Below are 17,711 nucleotides of genomic sequence, written 5' to 3' on the forward strand. Positions count from 1 at the left end.
ATGTATAGTGAATGTTCCTTTACATATTTTCACGATAACAAACGAATAAAATTGAAGGGTATTAATCCAGAACGACGATCTTCAGGTATTCTATCATTATCATAAACTTCACCTCTAAACCAATTTTCATTAATAACTTCATTAATTAAGATATAATCATTTGTATCGAAATTTATAACTTCCGTACTTGTTTGATCTGTCATCAATGGATATAACGCTTTTGCATATTTGATAACATGCTCACCATTCCTCGTTGTCAATGGTAACGTTATTATTATACCATTATCATTAATCTGGCCTTTTCCCAATGTATCAGTCTGGGGGTCTTTTCTCTGTATTGATTCAGAATGACCTGATATTAATGATTGTCTATATGGGTCAGGAACTTTTTCAATGTTTTGAGATTGTCTTATGTTTGGATTTATTCTGATTGAATTTGTACTACTGACATTTCTGAGTTCTTGTTCATTTGTCTTTACTTCTTCTTGTTGTTGTTGTTGTTCAAGGAAGGTACTCCTTCTATCGATAGGAGGGGATGAAGATGAAGAAGTAGGCGAAGTTGAATTCGATAGAGATTGTAGATAACTGATTGATTTTCTTTTCCTATTCATCGAATTCCATGATTTAGCAAATCGTTGAGAATCATCAATAGTTGATGCCATTGTACTTACAGATGTGGTCATTGAATCAATACTTTGTTTGTTTTTCACATGTGTTGTAAAATCTGTTGGATTTGATCCAGATGAAGTGGAAGCTGAAGGTGATACAGAATTTGATTCAATCTCAGTTGATGTGAGAGAGTTTGTATGTCTACTTGCTTTATTATATGGTAATATTGACATTTTGTTATTTTTAATTATTTCTTCCTCCTTCTCCTTCTCCTTCTCCTTCTCTTTCTCACTTTCTTCTTCGAGATCAATTACAATTTCTTTATATGCTCTAGGTGTATCTTTCGAAAGTTGGTCCTGTCTTAGTTTTATCGTTTCAGTAATTTGCGTTGCTGGTCTATTATTATTATCATCATTATCTGTTATTGATTTTTGACCATTTATTGTTGTTTTTTCCACAGGAATTGGTAATGGTTTTTCTTGCAATGATTGATACATTAGATTATTCAGATTTTGTGTAATTTTAGGTTTACTATTAACACTTTCTTGAATTTGAGAAGAAAGTGTTCTGATATTATCAATATAGGATTCTCTTTTAGAGTTGCTGATGTTAGATATGTTTAGCGAATTCCTTTTAGGTTGGGTTGAGTTCCTCAGTTGAGTAGTATCTTTAACAGTATGATTAGTATGGGAACTTGTTTCTCTATTTTTTGAACGTTTTTCCTTTTTCAATCTACCTGTCCCATATTCACTTGAAAATTTTGAAATATCATCATTGGAAGCGAAATTCATTAATTTATTATTTAATATTTCCATTTTAGTTTGTTCTAATAAACTTGTTTCCGTTGCCGTTTGTAAATATTGTTGTAATTTAGATTGTAAAAATGAAATTCTAGCAGTTTCCATTCTTTGGAATTCAATAGTTAATCCAGCCCATTCATGAAGCCAATATTTTTTAGAAGCTTTATATTCTTGTTTCAAAAGGGATAATTGATTTTTAATTTCTTGAGTATTTGATTCCCATTTAATTAAATCCCTTTTATTTTGTTCCACTCTTTTCGATCCAATAATATTATTTTGATTCAATTGTAAATCCCTTACTCTAATCTCTGCTTTTTCTAATCTTTGTGTAAGATCTTCACAACCTTTCATTTTATTAAATTTATCCAACCTCAAACCTTCAATTTTCCCACTTAATGTAGTATACCTTGCTTGCAATTCACTAGTGAAATCTTTCAAATCGTTAAAAATTTGTCTATAAATCAACTCACTTTGTTTAGAATGAGATTGTGCCTTGGAGACTTCAGTCTCATATAATAAATTAAATGATTCAGCTAATTGACCAAATTCTACATTAATTTTCAAATCTTTATTCAATTTTTCATTGATTGCACCAACTCTTCTTGCATAATCTTTTTCAATTTCACATTTCTGTTTAAAGAAAGTAATCATGGTATCACACGATTTTATACCTGCAGATATATGTGATAGTAATACATTGACACCTTTGTCATCTTTATCCCAAAAGCAAGTTTCGAAATCGTACGTCATATTTCGCCTCGAGGTTTTTTCTGTATATCTTCGTTAATAAAACAAATATTATTCTTTTTGCAAAGTTCCTTTCCAATTTGTCCTTTGTACTAAATCCCTTTTTATTATATCCGGTTAGAATACCAATCCTTGAGAAATCAGGTATCCATAGAGTCTTGTCATATGTATATCCTCGAGTTCAAAAGAGAAGAGGGTCTAAAACTTTTGATTGTTTACCTTTTACCAAAATAGGAATACTGATGGGATAATATTAAATCACTGCTCACGGGTATCCTAAATTGGAAATCAGATTAATTTTTCGCAAAATCAACACAGAGGCGCTAGCATTTTGAATTCTCACTTTATAACTCTCCTTTCTATTAAAACATAAAGAACCAAAAGAACCCACACACCAACAGGGAACTAGCTCATTATCATTTTTCCTTCTTTCCTTCTTTCGTTCTCGATCCGAGGAAAACCGAGGTAAACCGAGGAAATATGGTCAAGGGGCGAAAGAAGGGGAGGCAATCTCTAATTATGCAGGGATGAAGATGATATATACATCTCGAAGAAGAGGGTAGTAATGTATGTGCATATGTACTGAACACATTACGAAATATAGCAGCACACTTGTACATATATAGACTCGAAGAGTAATAAAGTAGGGACATATTTGAAAAGATTACCGTTTGTCCTCGAACAGAAATTACTACAAAGTGATTAGAAAACAAAAAAAAAAAAAGAAACTAAGTAACACTTCTCAAAGAAAACTAATTCAAACACCATCATAAATGTCATTGGTTTCTGCAATCCATGAAAGGAAAGAAACTACCAAGGAAACTACTACCGCGACCACCACCGCTGGTAGGACAACTGGCTCTGTGAAGAAGAACTCCGTACAATCATCATCGAGAAACAATTCCTTGACTTCCAATGCAAGCATCGTTTCCAAAAGATCTTCAATATACCAAACTGCAGGAGAACCCCTAAGTAGAGAAGCTCTATATAGAGCAAGATTAAAATATGGATATTATCAATCTCCAGCAAAGCAATCGAATCTTGGTGTCTCTAATGCAAAACTGGCTTCCGATACAGCTGCATACTTAGCTAATGAAAATACAAAGTCCATACCAGAGACACACACACAAACAAGAAATAGAAGTTATTCCATGGATAATAATAATAATAATAATAATAATAACACGAATATTACATCCCCATCAGGACATGCTGCATCTAGAGCATATTCAATGACTATTACAGGGGCTACAGTTTCATCTCCTGTAAAGGCTCCCAATCCAAATACCAATAAGACTTATTCTATAAACTCAGCAAGTTCTGCTTTAAAAGCATCATACTTAAACATAACTTTGAGAGAACAACAAAGACAAGAAAGGGAACAAGATGTAGCTAATGTGAAAAAATCATTAAATTTAACAAAAGTGTTACAAGGAGCTCAATTGAAAGCTGAATCTCGTATTAAAGATCGTTGGGAACCACCTGTCCATTCTTCATCTCATGGAATCAAAACTAATGCAGCTGAGTATAATAATAAGTTCAAATTGACCAAAGGTGTTATGTCAGGGATCGTATCACAAGTGGATTTGTCTCATGTGGATGAAAGGAAAAGATTGGAAGCTGATAAGGCAGAATCTGTGAAATCAATGGGGTTTGCTAGGAATGCTGCTCATGCTATTAAGGATTTGGAAAAACCTTCCACATCAATTGATGAAGATTTGGAAGCTAAACGAAAGCAAAGAGATGTTTATTTGAAACAATTGACCTCTTCGGAAGTCTTATCCATGGCAAGAGCAAATGTGGATAGGGAATTGAAATTGATTGCTGATTCTGATTATCAAACTAGATTGTTTAGTAATGAAGAATTTAATAAAGCGGCTGTTGTAACAGCTCAAGGAAATTTGGCTAAAAAAGTACCTTATCATAATAAGATTAATATGGGTGGTGGATTATGGTTAACTCCAGAGGATATTCAAAATATTGCTAAAGATTTGGTGGAACCTGTTCTTGGTGAAGTCGACACTAGAGCTAAAGAACAACGTGCCATGGATGAAGATTTAGCTAAGAGGAACTTAGAATATAAAAATGGGATTAATGAATGGAATAATTTACAAAGAACTAAATTGAACAATAATGCTAAATTCCCGCCTATTGAATTGGCAAGACAAACAAAGGAAAAGGAAGATTTACAAAAAAGTTTGGCTGATAAATTCAATGAAATGGTTGCCAAGATGGAAAAGGAACTTGAATTAAAACGTCAAGAAGTCGCCGAGGCAAATAAACATCAAGAAGAATTTGCTAAAGAAATGGAACAGAAAATTGTTGATGAACAAATACGTATTGACAATGAATTTGATAATTGGAAGGCTAAATGCGAATCTGACTTGACAACAACTCGTGAAGAACAAGAATTGTTATTAAAACCATATTATCTTGATTTACAAAATGCTCAAGCTAAACATGAACAATTACTTGAAGAAAAGGATCAAATTGGTAATAAGATTGAAAATTTGAATTCACAAATTTTATTACATAAATCTAAGATTGATCAATATGGGAAAGATATTGAAGGTCAAGAAAATCAAAAGGAAAGAGAACATGCTAAATTAGACGATTTAGATCAAAAGAAGGAGGAATTAGAAACTGATTTAAATGAACATATTATTACATTGGCAAACAAGACAAAGGAAGAAGCTGAATTATCATCCAAACAAGCTCGTTTGAAACAATTAGAGGTTGATGCTTTAGTTAATGAACGTAAAAGTGAGTTGAATAATACAGAAATTATGTTAAAGAAGGAAAAATTAGATTTATTGGAATCGATGAAGAATTTAGCCTCAGCTCGTGGAGATGATGAATTAAATGAAGAAAAAGTTAAGGCATTAGTTGGTATGACATCAAAAGAATATTTAGAAAAAATTAAAGAAAGTGAAAGGCAAACTTCTCAACCTACAATGATTGAAATTCATGAAGAGGAAGAAGAAGACCCAGAGGTTAATTTTGTTAGGCCAGAAATAGAACAGAGTGTTACACCTCAGAAAATGAAGGCAAATCCAGAAATTGAAGTTGAAACTGAAACTAAAACTAAAACTAAAACCCCAATATCTCTTACAGAGGAAATAAAAAGTTTAAGCAAATCACCACCATCCTCACCTATAATTTCAAAACCCATGACAGTAAATAAACAAGAACCGGTTTCCCCCGTTACAACACCATCAAAGAAGGGAAACTTATTCAAGAAGTTTTTCATTGGTAGTTCCCAAGATCATAAGGATAAGATGAGTTCACCAACGCAAACTAATAATAATAATGACGTTAAAGAACTCTTGAAAATGAATACTACGATTGATGAGAATGAACATATCCAAAAGATAGAACATTTGTCAGTGGACAATACGAAACCTAAACCTACCACAACGGAAGGAGAGGGTTTACAGCGTGTGGAATTAAAACCAACATTTAGTGGATTTTCCCAAGGTTCAATAGCTGATGATCAGGTATCATCAGTCAATGAAAAAGATGTTAATGATACTCAAGCAGTACCTTCTGATGAAAGTGAAGAAGGATATTTTAAGGAAGTGTTTAATTAAAAAACAAATAAAAATACAATTTTGTTCAAGGTTGGAAAGGGTGTCCAATCTTACTAGCTGGGTACAGACATTATTGTAATTTTTTTTCTTTTTCGTAACCCAATAACTTTTCCTATTTTTAATACAATTCATAATTCTTTTTTTTAAAAAAAAAATGTAAATCTTTATTTGTTTTTATTATTAATATTAATATTAAGGGTAGAAAGTATTATACAAGGGTATATTATTATTAGCGCTAGATTGTGTGTATAAAAAAAAAAGGGGAAAGCAACACTGGCAGCAAAAGAATTTTCCTTTGAACATTAAACCGGACTAATACCATCATTAGTAGTTGCAGAATTCGTACTAGCTTTATCGACAGAGTGTCCTGATGAAAGATCTTCTTCTTCATGGTCATGAGGTGTAATATCTATTGATGTATTTTTTGTGTTTGATTTGCCCTGTATGTTATTAGCAAACAATTCGTCATATTTATAATATCCATCAAACGATTCAATTTGATTAAAATAACGAGATGATTGATAAATGGACCCCATATAGAAATCAATTGAAATGATAACGAATAATACACCGAACCAAAATGCTAATAACCATTCAAAACAAGCACTCTTAGAATCATTACTAATGGCACCGAAACAAATGGCCCAAATCACTGCAAATGCCAACCATAATGCCTTCGCTAGACCACTAATTGTGAATTTATTCCAATAATGACCTTTCCATTGATACCATTTAAGGTCTTCGAAATGAACTCCGTCAGTGTTTGACGCTAATGGATGTAAAAGGGCATAATGTCTACCCATAAGGAAATATTCAGTAGATAAACAAACTACGGAGAAGAACATAAGCACGACGAAAACAGCCACCATAGCTAAATGAACGTGATGATAGAGTGCTGTGGAGAAGATAGTACACATCAACAATGCAATCTCACCAAAGGCACCCAACACACATGCAGCTATGATTAAATTTCTTTCATCTTTATGATACCAAGGTGGCATATAAAATTTCGTACGTTTATTAGGACGGTTAAGCAAGTTACCACCTGATCTTTGATAAAATTCAGCGAATACGGTTAATGCATAACCTAGACCTTCCCATGCTACACATGAGATGAATAAGGGACGTAAGTTGGTGGCACCAATGTCTGAGATATATACGGGGAATTGTTCTGAATGCATGAACCAATATATTGGATGACCTTGTGCTGCCCAACATATTAACATGGCTATTAGCATACCATACCAGGGGATGAATGCTATCCATGGCAGTAGGAAGAATAAGTTTTTAGGTTTTGGAAAGCTTGGCATCTTTTTTTTCTTAATTTTCGTTATGTTATTGTTTTGTATTGCTTGTGAAATGGTGGGTGGTAGTTCCCCTCTCGAGAGTGAAGGGATGAATTGGATGAATAAAGCTCGTAAGACTGTTGGACTTTACCAGGTTATCTTGTATATAGATAGAAGTTGGCTTTTAAAAAGAAAAACAACGAAATGCCAAGATAATGGTATAAGAAGGCTTCGAGGGTAATAAACAGTTTTACATAAGTAGATCTGAAAAGTTTCAATATTCCACGGAACATCTGTCCCACTCGGGTAGTGTTAGGTAAACAAAAAAGATAGCCCCTTCCTGCGCCTTTGGGAACCAGTTCGGGGGGGAAAAAATGCTCGAAGGACAAGCGCCAGCATGGACGTACGTAAGGAGAGATGCCGGATTGCTATGTTTTTCGGTGCGCGGCTGTCGGCATTTTGGGAAATTACGCTTTTTAGTTTAGCCGCTCAAGTCTTCGTTTGTCTGTAAGTATATACAACACATATATGGGCGGTAATCTTGTTTGGTTCAAGGAAAGAATGTCTCAGTTGGCCAGAAATGTTACAGAAATAACACAATGTACTTTGTTGGATTTTCCTAGAGGTTGGTATGTTTCTGCACGGACAATATCCAGCTTATTGACGGGAAATGAGTTCCATCGCTCTTTGTGCCAAGACGGGAGGGGTTCTTGATTACTACCAGTTCCAAACTAGACCAAATATACGAAAACAATATACAAGCGCAATCTATAACTTGCTATAGCTGTAAGCCGATCTGTCTAATATAGAGAGGAACTAATATTGTTGTTGCCCTTAATCTGACAGGGACCTTGGTGTCTGTACCTCCAGGCACGTGCGTTAAACAAACTTTTTGGGACTGTTCCGTCACCCGTGATGCACGACCCGGTGGCGAAATGCAAATTTTTCCAGAAAGAAAAGAACGGGAGATTGGCGAGGAAGAAGGGAAGTTCGTGAGGGAAGGGAAGGGAAAGGAAAGGAATTGGTACAGAGAGAGCCGTTTGACAATGAATTTTTATTTAACAAGCAAAAAACACACAGCTGTGTGAATGTGTCTTTTAGAGATATCTGCCAAATTTACTTCAATATCTTTACTTATTTTATACTTGGCTTTTTACCATTCAACCAATCAATCAATCAAGAAAGTATTAATTCATTTTTTATACCCTCTTATCCCACCTACCACCCACTACCCTCAAACATATATATATAAAAAGGAGAGATGCCATCACAGTATAGGAAGTCGAATCAAAACTCTAAACAAGATCCAGAACTAAAGTTCAAACTAGAGACACTTACAGAATTATTCCCAGATTGGACTAACGACGATTTAATCGATTTAGTTCAAGAATACGATGATTTGGAAACAATAATTGATAAAATCACCTCCGGTGCAGTCACTCGATGGGATGAAGTCAAGAAACCAACTAAGAAAGGAAAAAAAGTAGACACCACACATACTCATCATCATCATCTTAATCAACATGATCTAGAACATATCTATGATAATGATACGGACGTCACCTATAACAGTAACTCTAATAATAAGCATAATAGGATTTCATACCGTAGTAATAATACTAGATCACAACAACAACAAACAAATAACAAGAAGAAACAAGCAACTACAACATCAACAACAACGACTCCTGCATCAAGATATATAGATACAGAAAATTTGAAACCTGCTACTACACCTGCTAAGACAGTGTCTCATACTACTTCTTGGGCTGCCGCTATCGCTTCAAGTAATCCTCCTAAGGAAAAGGAACAACCAGAAGCACAAGATGATCAAGGATCAGATACTATAACCACTGGAGAACAACAACAATCGGAAAAGGAAAAATCATCTGAGAAAGAAGAAGAAGAACCTAACGTAGAAGAACAACCTAGTGCAGAAGAAAATGAGGAACCTAGTGCAGGAGCAGAAGAAGAGAAACCAGCTAAGAAAATGACATGGGCTGCCGTGGCTGCTCCAAAGAAACCAAAGGAATCTGCTTTGGAAAATGTAGATGATTTGAAGAAAGGTATCGAAAAGGTTGAAAATGAAGAACCTAATGAAAATGTAGAATCCAGTGAAGAAGAATCTAGCGAAGAGGAGGAAGAAGAATCTAGTGAAGAAGAAGAGGAAGAATCCAGTGAAGAAGAATCTAATGAAGAAGAAGAAGAAGAAGAAGAAGAAGAATCAAGTGAAGAAGAGAAAGCAAAAGAAGAAGAAGAGACTGCAAAGAAAGAAGGAGAAAAATCAGCAAAGAAAGAAGAAGTTAAAATCGCTAAAAAAGCTGAAACTTCCAAACCAGCTGTTGAAACTCCACCTGCTCAAGCTCCTGTTCAAACTCAACCTGAAACTGTACAGCCTCAAGAACAACAACAACAACCTCAACAAGTATCTCAACAAGATTACTATCAACAACAACAATACCCACAAGCTCAATACGGTCAACAACAGCAATCGTCCCAACGTATTCCTCCACAACAACAAAACCCAGCTGCTGCCGCCGCTGCTGCCCAACAACAATACTACATGTACCAAAATCAATTTCCAGGTTATTCATACCCAGGTATGTTTGATTCTCAATCTTATGGTTATGGTCAACAACAACAAGCTGGACAACAACCACAACAAGCTGCTCAACCTGGCATCTCAGCCGCTACTGGTATGTCATCTCCATACGCTTCTATGCAACAAGCTTACGTTCAATCTACTCCAGGTACAGCAAATGCTGATTTAACCAGTGCCGGTACTGGTGCATCTCCAGCTACATCTCACATTCAACCACAACAACAACAAGCTGCCGCTGCTGCTGCTCAACAACAACAACCTTATGGTGGATCATTCATGCCATACTATGGACATTTCTATCAACAATCTTTCCCATACGGTCAACCACAATACGGTATGGCAGCAGGTCAATATCCATACCAAGTTCCAAAGGGTAGTAATTATTATCAACCACAACAAGGGCAAGAACAACAAGGTCAACCCGCTCAACAAGGACAATCTCAAGAAGATCAACAACAACAAGGTCAAGCTCAAGTGCAAGCTCAAGCTCAAGCACAAGCTCAAGCTCAAGCCCAGGCTCAAGCTCAAGATCAACAAGGACAATCTCAAGGTCAACAAGATCAAAACTTAACCGCACAACAGTTGCAATATCAACAATATTATCAATTCCAACAACAGCAACAACAAGCTGCTGCAGCAGCTGCAGCTGCCGCTGCTCAACAAGGTGGCCTACCATATAATTACAGTGGTTATGATTATTCTTCTCAAAATTCAAGAGGTTTCTATTAAGTTTCCTTACCTTAATTATTATGAGATAATGGTATGAAGAGATTTCTCTCCTTTTCTATATATATATATATCACAATGCATTATAGTATCTCATTTTTATATATAGTCCACTCCCCCCATGCATGTATAGCAAAATATTATCATCTATACATATGAGTTAATATATATGTTTTTAGACTTCCGTAAATACGCATTTTAATCAGACGTTATGATGTGATTATTCATATTTAATAATCGATAGCACATTATATTATTCCATAGAGTAGATAGTAATACCGTTATAGAGAGTAGAATCCCTTATCTTTATGTACAAATAACATCAATCAAATCACTCGGTGCCAAGACTGTTAATATTATCTGTTTTTGTTGCTATTGTTAGCGGCGCCGTCAAAAAATAAACGAAGGGTAAATTAGATTAGTCGATAGTAGTCGATACAAATATGGGGAACGCCGTTTCTGAGCAGAACAAGAAGATCTCGAAAGGGAGTACTACTACCATAGAAACAAGCAATTGCATATCCAAGGCAAAAAGGCATTTACTCAAAAATTGACAATGCTTCCAAATCAAAGTTTCTTACAAACAACGTCAGCTCCTCACTATACATTACCTGGAGTAATGCATTATTTACAAACTGAATTCACTAAGAATGAACGTGATAGAATTACATGGGAACTAGAGAGATCTGAAATGAAAGCAAAGATTTCTCAATTAGAAGGTGAGAATAGAGATCTAAGATATAAATTAGCCAAATTAGAATTGAAGAAAGAGTCTAAAAAATCTAATTGTGAGTCTGACTTACAGGAAACTGGTAAGGAACAAGATGAGGCATCATTATCATCTTTGATTAAATCAAGAACTGTCATACAAGAAAACGTAAAGGAAATTGTTTACCTTTTGAAAAATGCTGATGTTAGTAATCAATTGAATCTATTAAACGCAAAGAATGATAATATGGTACATAATATGGAAAACTTGAATTTGAATTTGAATTCACAACCTAACGTTACTATTGATCCGAATCATAATATTATAGAACCAAATAATGATAATGCGAATATGTTAAATACTAGTCAAATGTTTAATTTGGGACATGATCAAAATTCATCAAATTTACAGCAGAACACCGCGCCTATGGAGGATATTGGTAATATTGATGAGGGTGGAGAGCAGTCAGAAACAGAAACTATTGTATTAGATGATGATTCTCACCCAGTATCTTCATCTTCATCGTCATTATTTAAAGAACCAAATTTCAATAAGAAAATGATAAATAATACAGTGGAAAGTTTTACTAGAAACGACGAGGATGATATAAATAGCACTACTGAACGAAGTGATTGTGATGACATCAATTCTAAAAGAATTATTTGGTCTTCTTCTCCAATTAAAAACCTTAATGTTTTGAAGAATAATATTTTGACTTCATCAAATGATAATTCACTAAAATATGGAAAAATAATTAATGAAAATCTCGATTGCAAGTCTATGAATGTCATCAATGAAAATGGAAAAGAAAATTACATCAAAATATTTTTAATAGATAGTTCTATCTTCCTAACAATTACCAACGTCGGAGTTCAATTGCACAACATAAATGAGCAGAAAATTCTTTCATCTTTGAATATATTCGAACAAGAATCAATTGATAATATTGAAAGTATTGATTTTAAGAATAATAGATTATTAATCGGCACAAATAATAGAGTATACATTTGGGAATTAAAGATTTCCACAAAAGAATATAATTTGGAAATAATAAATTCTTATGTTATACAAATTGATACATCCAAATCAATACTCAGTGCCATCTTAGGAATGACAGAAAAATCATTGATTATATTAACTTCTTCTCCATATGAAATGATAATATATAGCTTTCAAGGGAAATTATTACAATCAATAAAATTAAGTGAGAATGGTTCTTTAACGAGGAGAAGTGAATCGTCGGCATCAAATACAACCAATGGAAAGTTATATCTGAATAAAGAAACTTCTAAGATAATAATTCAGTTAAATAAACACCTTTCCACATATTCATTCGATCATAAGAAAGTTATAATGCAAGAACATTTAGAATTCGAGCCTATAGATATGATATTCCAGAATTCGAAAGATATAATATGCTTCGCATTTGCCAATGGGTCCATTGAGGTACGAAAATTAAATACATTCCAAAATATTATAAAGCAATACAATCATTATGATGAAACTATTGGCGAAACAGGGGATACTGATGGTCTTGTGATTCAATTATTATGGCAAGGTCAAAATAAAAGTCACAATCAAGATCAAAATCAAATACCGGTAATAGTCTCAGGAGGAGAGGATGGTATCTTAAGATTAGAAAGAATAGATGATTATATATAAATCATCCTTAACCCGTATCTATAAGAAAAGTACGTAGTCTACATATATATCTTTAAATACTTCGTAGTAATATCTATCGAGAAACCTACAGGGTGATTTAACTTTTGCATGCCATATCTAAATCTAAATATAGCTATATTTTCTGAGATAATTTATGGTTGAGTCCAAAGGGTTGAAGTAGTTGCAGAACCGAAGGAGATAGGTATTCTTAGCATTCCATTGATATGTATCTATGAAACATTTCACTCATATATTGGTATTCTCTATACGTTCGTAATTTTTCAATCACGTGCCCCGAAATTAACAAGGTTTTTTTTTTTTTTTTAAAACTATCAAAAGTAATAATAATAATAATAATAATAGCGGTAGACTACGGAAAGCAAATTACTAGATGAGGGAAGATGAAGAATTGAAGGTTCTTTTAACTAACATAACAAACATTAGGAAGTTGACTCTTTTCCACGAATATATTAACTGCACGACAATATTCCTCGAACAGCAATGTCGTATTTGTCGAAAATTGACGTTGATCTTACACAATTCAATGATCAATATACAAAGCCACATGTTGTGAACCTTTTCCTAGATGGGCAACATTCCGTTACTGAATTAAACACTACTAATACCTTATCATACTTCTTGGAAAATGACTATTCCAACACAATACGCCTATCAAATGGAGAATGCATCTGTTATCAATTATCAATTGATTATAAAAAACTAACCATATATCGTCTAACTGATCCAATCAATGGGAAAACAATTTGCATCCATTTCCCTGACCCAATAATGAACAGTCATCATCATATGTTAACTGTATTGGAAACAGATAATAGCATTGACGACCCCTCATTAATGATTAACACAATCTTGACCAATGGTATCTATTTAACAATTAAATTACCTATTGATTATCTCATAACAAATAGTAGTAATGATATCAATATTTCAAACTACGAGTGGTTTAATATTCAAAGACCTTATGATTTTACTATTAGGTCCCCTCATATGTTAATGACAATATCAGAGAAACTTTCTGTCATTTGTCTAGATGATGGTGGTTTATTAGGATTGGTCTCGACACAAGATGATGGTAAAGAATTACAACCAATTCTTTTCAATGATAACTCATATTTGAAAAGCGTGGCAACTTTACTCTTTAGAAGAAATAAAGATAATATCACCTCGTCAAAAGCTATAAGTTATATCGTATTTGAACAGAAATTCTTAATCATATTAACTCAGAGTTGCCATTTGAAAATTTGGAATTTATCTACCTTTATTCTGGTACAAAATTATGAATTACCTAAGGATTTCCAACAACAAAATACCACTATAAGGGGTTATGATTTAATTGGTTCATACCTTTCCATTTTTAATAACAATTTAGCCATCTTTTTGCCTTTTGAAAATGGTATGTTCCAATTGGGGAACTTATTATTTGATTCAAATGGTAACTTATCATATACTCCAATGACCACTTTAGAAACTAATTTACCAACATCATCCATTTGGTCTCTATGTGATATGAAATTATTAAGACCATTTAATTTAAGTATTTCATCAAGTTACTTGAATTTAGTCCTATTATGGAAAAGTGGGTCATTATCTAAATTACAAATATTAAACATTACTGATAACACTTTTAAAAATTATCAATGGATTGAAGCTACCAATAAATCATTAAGTGATATTCAATCTGAATTATTACAAGATATCGATTCAACGGATCCTGCAACTACTTATTTCAATTTGAAAGCACGTTATTCAATGAATTTATTCCAAAAGGCTGAACAAATATTAAATGAAAATAATATGACTATAATTCATAATGACCTAACGAGCAACCACGAATATTTAACTAACTTGGAGACTATATTGAGAGATTTGAAAATTAAATGTGATGAAGCATCCAGTTTAACTATTTATAATGATGATATAATCATGATTAATTGTTTGCAACGATATAATCATTCAGTATACAAGATCAATTCATCGTTGGAACATGTCTTCTACAACATTAATTCTCGTCTAGGACAGAAAAATTCAGATATTTTGAGATATTGGAAAATTTTAAATGAATTTTCATCTTTGTTCTCAAAGGAAACCTTATCCACAGTTTCGGAAAAATTCATTAATATAGTAACAAATGGTTCAATGAAATCAGTTACATCGTTACAAGAGAACTTCAATGAAATATTTCAATTAACAATCAAACCTCAACTATTAGATACAGCAACTATAAATACTCTATTCCAGGATTTGAATTCCATCGACATCGTCTCATTATTAAATGATTTAATCAATAATTATATCATCATATCTTCCCAACAGCATCATAATCTAGTTAATGCTATACAAAAGGATAGATTTTCAATGACTGTATGCATGAGCAGTTTGCAACAATCTATTATTATTCAAAAAAAGATTATCTTCGAGATCCTATTAAGTTTCATTGCATTAGATTTTGATTTTAAAAATTTACAAAATCAATTGAACGATTTCTTAAAATTATATTATAATCAAAATCTTTTCTTACAGCTTTATAAACAAGATAAATTCTTATTAATGAATGACATTAACTATTCGGACACAATAATAATAACAACTGCATCAGAGGAATTTAATTTTGGTATTAAGTTACAAGGATACTCAGATCTGGATAACTATTTGGAATATGTTACTAATCGTATTTACAATTTCCCCATTGAAGAGAACCCATTATTTTTCAAATTCTTTGAGATGTACGTTATCAAGGATAAAACGCGCACCAACAATATCATATCATCTACATCGGAAAGTTTCTTAAAATATGTTCATTTACCCTTCTATATCCATAATAATGAAACTTATGAATTCATGTTAGCAATGGATTTTTTCATTTGTGGAGATTATAAACAATCATTTGAATTTTTCCAAAAACATGAATATACTTCGTTGAAGGATGCACCATTACCACAGACACTACGTCTAATTTGTGAAAATGAGGCACAATCAACAATATGGTCTCCATTGATATATTCTTTTAAAGAAGCTTATAAATATCCACTTTATCAATTTGAATTGGCGAAATTATTTTCAAAAAGAAATAGTATGGAATTTGCTTTAAGAGCAATAAAAAAATCCATTGAATATTCAATGCAAAACGTTGAGTTGAATGTGCCAAGTGATTTTACTGTGGAGCAGTATAAATTACATTTAGATTTACTAATACATTTCAATATGTTTAATGAAGTCCTAGATGTCTTAAGACTAAGTCATGATATTCTTTCAACAAGTATAAGAACGAGATATTATAAAGAATTATTAGATGATAACTCAAAAACCGCGAAATTTTTCTCTACATTGCTTAACTCATGTCAAAACGGTAAAGATGGTTTATATTTACCACCTGCAGATTATAAAATTGTAGATCAAATCTTTTTAAGTTATTTGAGTTCTAAAAATTGGATTGATTATAAAAAATTATATGGATTCCGTATGGCTAATAAACAAGAAAGAGCAGCTGCTGAAATTATTTTCCACTATTTAATTAAGCTTGGAAATGATGATCCGCAAGAAAAGAGGAAATGTTATTTAATCATTATTAACATTCTTTCAACATTTGAAGATGAGTATGATCAATGGTTATTATCTGGAAACTCCGTGGTAACTTTGACAGAACTTAAACATGAACTTAAAAGTTTGTACTAGTAAGTAAAAATAATATGTAAATTTTTATGTATTTTAAATTCTATATATTACATGCCATCTCATACATAAACTATATAGTCCGGACATATGTATGGTTTTCTATCATCCTCTATTCATGGTATTACCAGATCCCTTTGGATTAGCCTCTTTAAATTCATCCCATTCACGAGCTTTATAAGTTTCTTCGTCATTCCATTTATAATTATCTTCCATATCTTCCTTCCTTTGCTGTTCTCGTATCAACTCATCTTCACCACCTTGTAACACTCTACCTTCTTCCCATTCCTTATCAAGGAATTCTTCAACAGTCATCGTTGGACCATACTGTCCATAACCCTTAACTTTGTTTTGTAATTTAGTACGTTGATCAATTAATGTGAAATTCCTTAAGATTTTCCCAGTTTCAGAAAGTAAAGGTTTATCCAAACTTTCCAATCTATCAGTGAATTCAGCCTTATCCTGTTTTTCTCTATCACCATTAACTTTTTTGGGATCCTCTGGTCCCATTTTGATGAAATTTAATAATAGTTCAGACTCCATTAATATTTGTTCAATTTCATTAAATGATTTATAACTTAAACTTTTCAATTGTTCCACATATAAATCTCGTAATAACTCCTCGTTGCTGTCATTTAAATCGTCCTCACTTTGATTATGGCTATGAAGTTTTGATTCTAATAATTTTAATTTAGAAGAAAGTTCTTTATTACGTTTGAATATTTCTATTTTTTGATCCCTTTTCAATTGAGCATTTGCAGTTATATCCTTATTCGATGAATATAATTCGTTCAATTTTGGATTATATTTATTTTCAAATGAATTAATTTTTTTTGATAAGAAATCATCTAATATTGAATAATTTTGAAGTAAAATTAAGAAAGCAATGAAGGATTGAATTGCACTCTTTAAACAATCGAGTTTAAATTTGTTTCTCTCCACTATATCAGTATTTTGCAGTTGTGAAGTAGTGGTGTGAGCGGGAGAAGTGGATGGCATTTGTCTTTTGGACAGCATTAAGCCTAGATAATAATCCATGGATAAATACTTCAAAGATTTTGTAGACAGATCATCTATATTTTCATTAACACTAAATAATCCCATTTTATCAACAATTATTGATTTAAATTTCAATAAATCATTTAGATTGGTAGTAAGTAAAGTTTGATATTCTTCTGAATCTTGTCTAAATGAGCTATGTTCTAGTTTCTCATTATAAATTTTAATAATAGAATCATATTTTTCACTGACCAGCATGATATTCAACGGTGTGGATAGTTCGATTATGTT

The 17,711-nt window shown here is 32.7% G+C and overlaps 7 protein-coding genes across 7 annotated transcripts; 4 read left to right on the forward strand and 3 right to left on the reverse strand.

The window, feature by feature from the left end:
- Positions 1 to 29: 29 nt before the first annotated feature.
- On the reverse strand, positions 30 to 2,159 carry HOF1 (formin-binding protein HOF1; the record flags this gene model as incomplete). Its single annotated transcript, XM_003668367.1, has 1 exon — positions 30 to 2,159. The coding sequence occupies one exon, from the start codon at positions 2,157 to 2,159 to the stop codon at positions 30 to 32; it is 2,130 nt and encodes a 709-aa protein (XP_003668415.1).
- Positions 2,160 to 2,929: 770 nt separating this feature from the next.
- Positions 2,930 to 5,746, forward strand: EIS1 (Eis1p; the record flags this gene model as incomplete). The annotated part of the gene is made up of 1 exon (XM_003668368.1): positions 2,930 to 5,746. The coding sequence occupies one exon, from the start codon at positions 2,930 to 2,932 to the stop codon at positions 5,744 to 5,746; it is 2,817 nt and encodes a 938-aa protein (XP_003668416.1).
- Positions 5,747 to 6,048: 302 nt separating this feature from the next.
- NDAI0B01400 (Frag1/DRAM/Sfk1 family protein) lies at positions 6,049 to 7,056 on the reverse strand (the record flags this gene model as incomplete). Its single annotated transcript, XM_003668369.1, has 1 exon — positions 6,049 to 7,056. One exon carries the CDS (start codon positions 7,054 to 7,056, stop codon positions 6,049 to 6,051), a length of 1,008 nt encoding a protein of 335 aa, XP_003668417.1.
- Positions 7,057 to 8,293: 1,237 nt separating this feature from the next.
- NDAI0B01410 (RNA polymerase II degradation factor 1) lies at positions 8,294 to 10,363 on the forward strand (the record flags this gene model as incomplete). Its single annotated transcript, XM_003668370.1, has 1 exon — positions 8,294 to 10,363. One exon carries the CDS (start codon positions 8,294 to 8,296, stop codon positions 10,361 to 10,363), a length of 2,070 nt encoding a protein of 689 aa, XP_003668418.1.
- A 553-nt stretch (positions 10,364 to 10,916) lies between these two features.
- FAR8 (Far8p) lies at positions 10,917 to 12,731 on the forward strand (the record flags this gene model as incomplete). Its single annotated transcript, XM_003668371.1, has 1 exon — positions 10,917 to 12,731. The coding sequence occupies one exon, from the start codon at positions 10,917 to 10,919 to the stop codon at positions 12,729 to 12,731; it is 1,815 nt and encodes a 604-aa protein (XP_003668419.1).
- A 501-nt stretch (positions 12,732 to 13,232) lies between these two features.
- Positions 13,233 to 16,424, forward strand: NUP120 (Nup120p; the record flags this gene model as incomplete). The annotated part of the gene is made up of 1 exon (XM_003668372.1): positions 13,233 to 16,424. One exon carries the CDS (start codon positions 13,233 to 13,235, stop codon positions 16,422 to 16,424), a length of 3,192 nt encoding a protein of 1,063 aa, XP_003668420.1.
- Positions 16,425 to 16,526: 102 nt separating this feature from the next.
- TAP42 (Tap42p) lies at positions 16,527 to 17,678 on the reverse strand (the record flags this gene model as incomplete). The annotated part of the gene is made up of 1 exon (XM_003668373.1): positions 16,527 to 17,678. The coding sequence occupies one exon, from the start codon at positions 17,676 to 17,678 to the stop codon at positions 16,527 to 16,529; it is 1,152 nt and encodes a 383-aa protein (XP_003668421.1).
- Between the last annotated feature and the right edge of the window lie 33 nt (positions 17,679 to 17,711).

The sequence above is a fragment of the Naumovozyma dairenensis genome, chromosome 2 (assembly GCF_000227115.2).
Source record: "Naumovozyma dairenensis CBS 421 chromosome 2, complete genome".
Classification (NCBI taxonomy): domain Eukaryota; kingdom Fungi; phylum Ascomycota; class Saccharomycetes; order Saccharomycetales; family Saccharomycetaceae; genus Naumovozyma; species Naumovozyma dairenensis.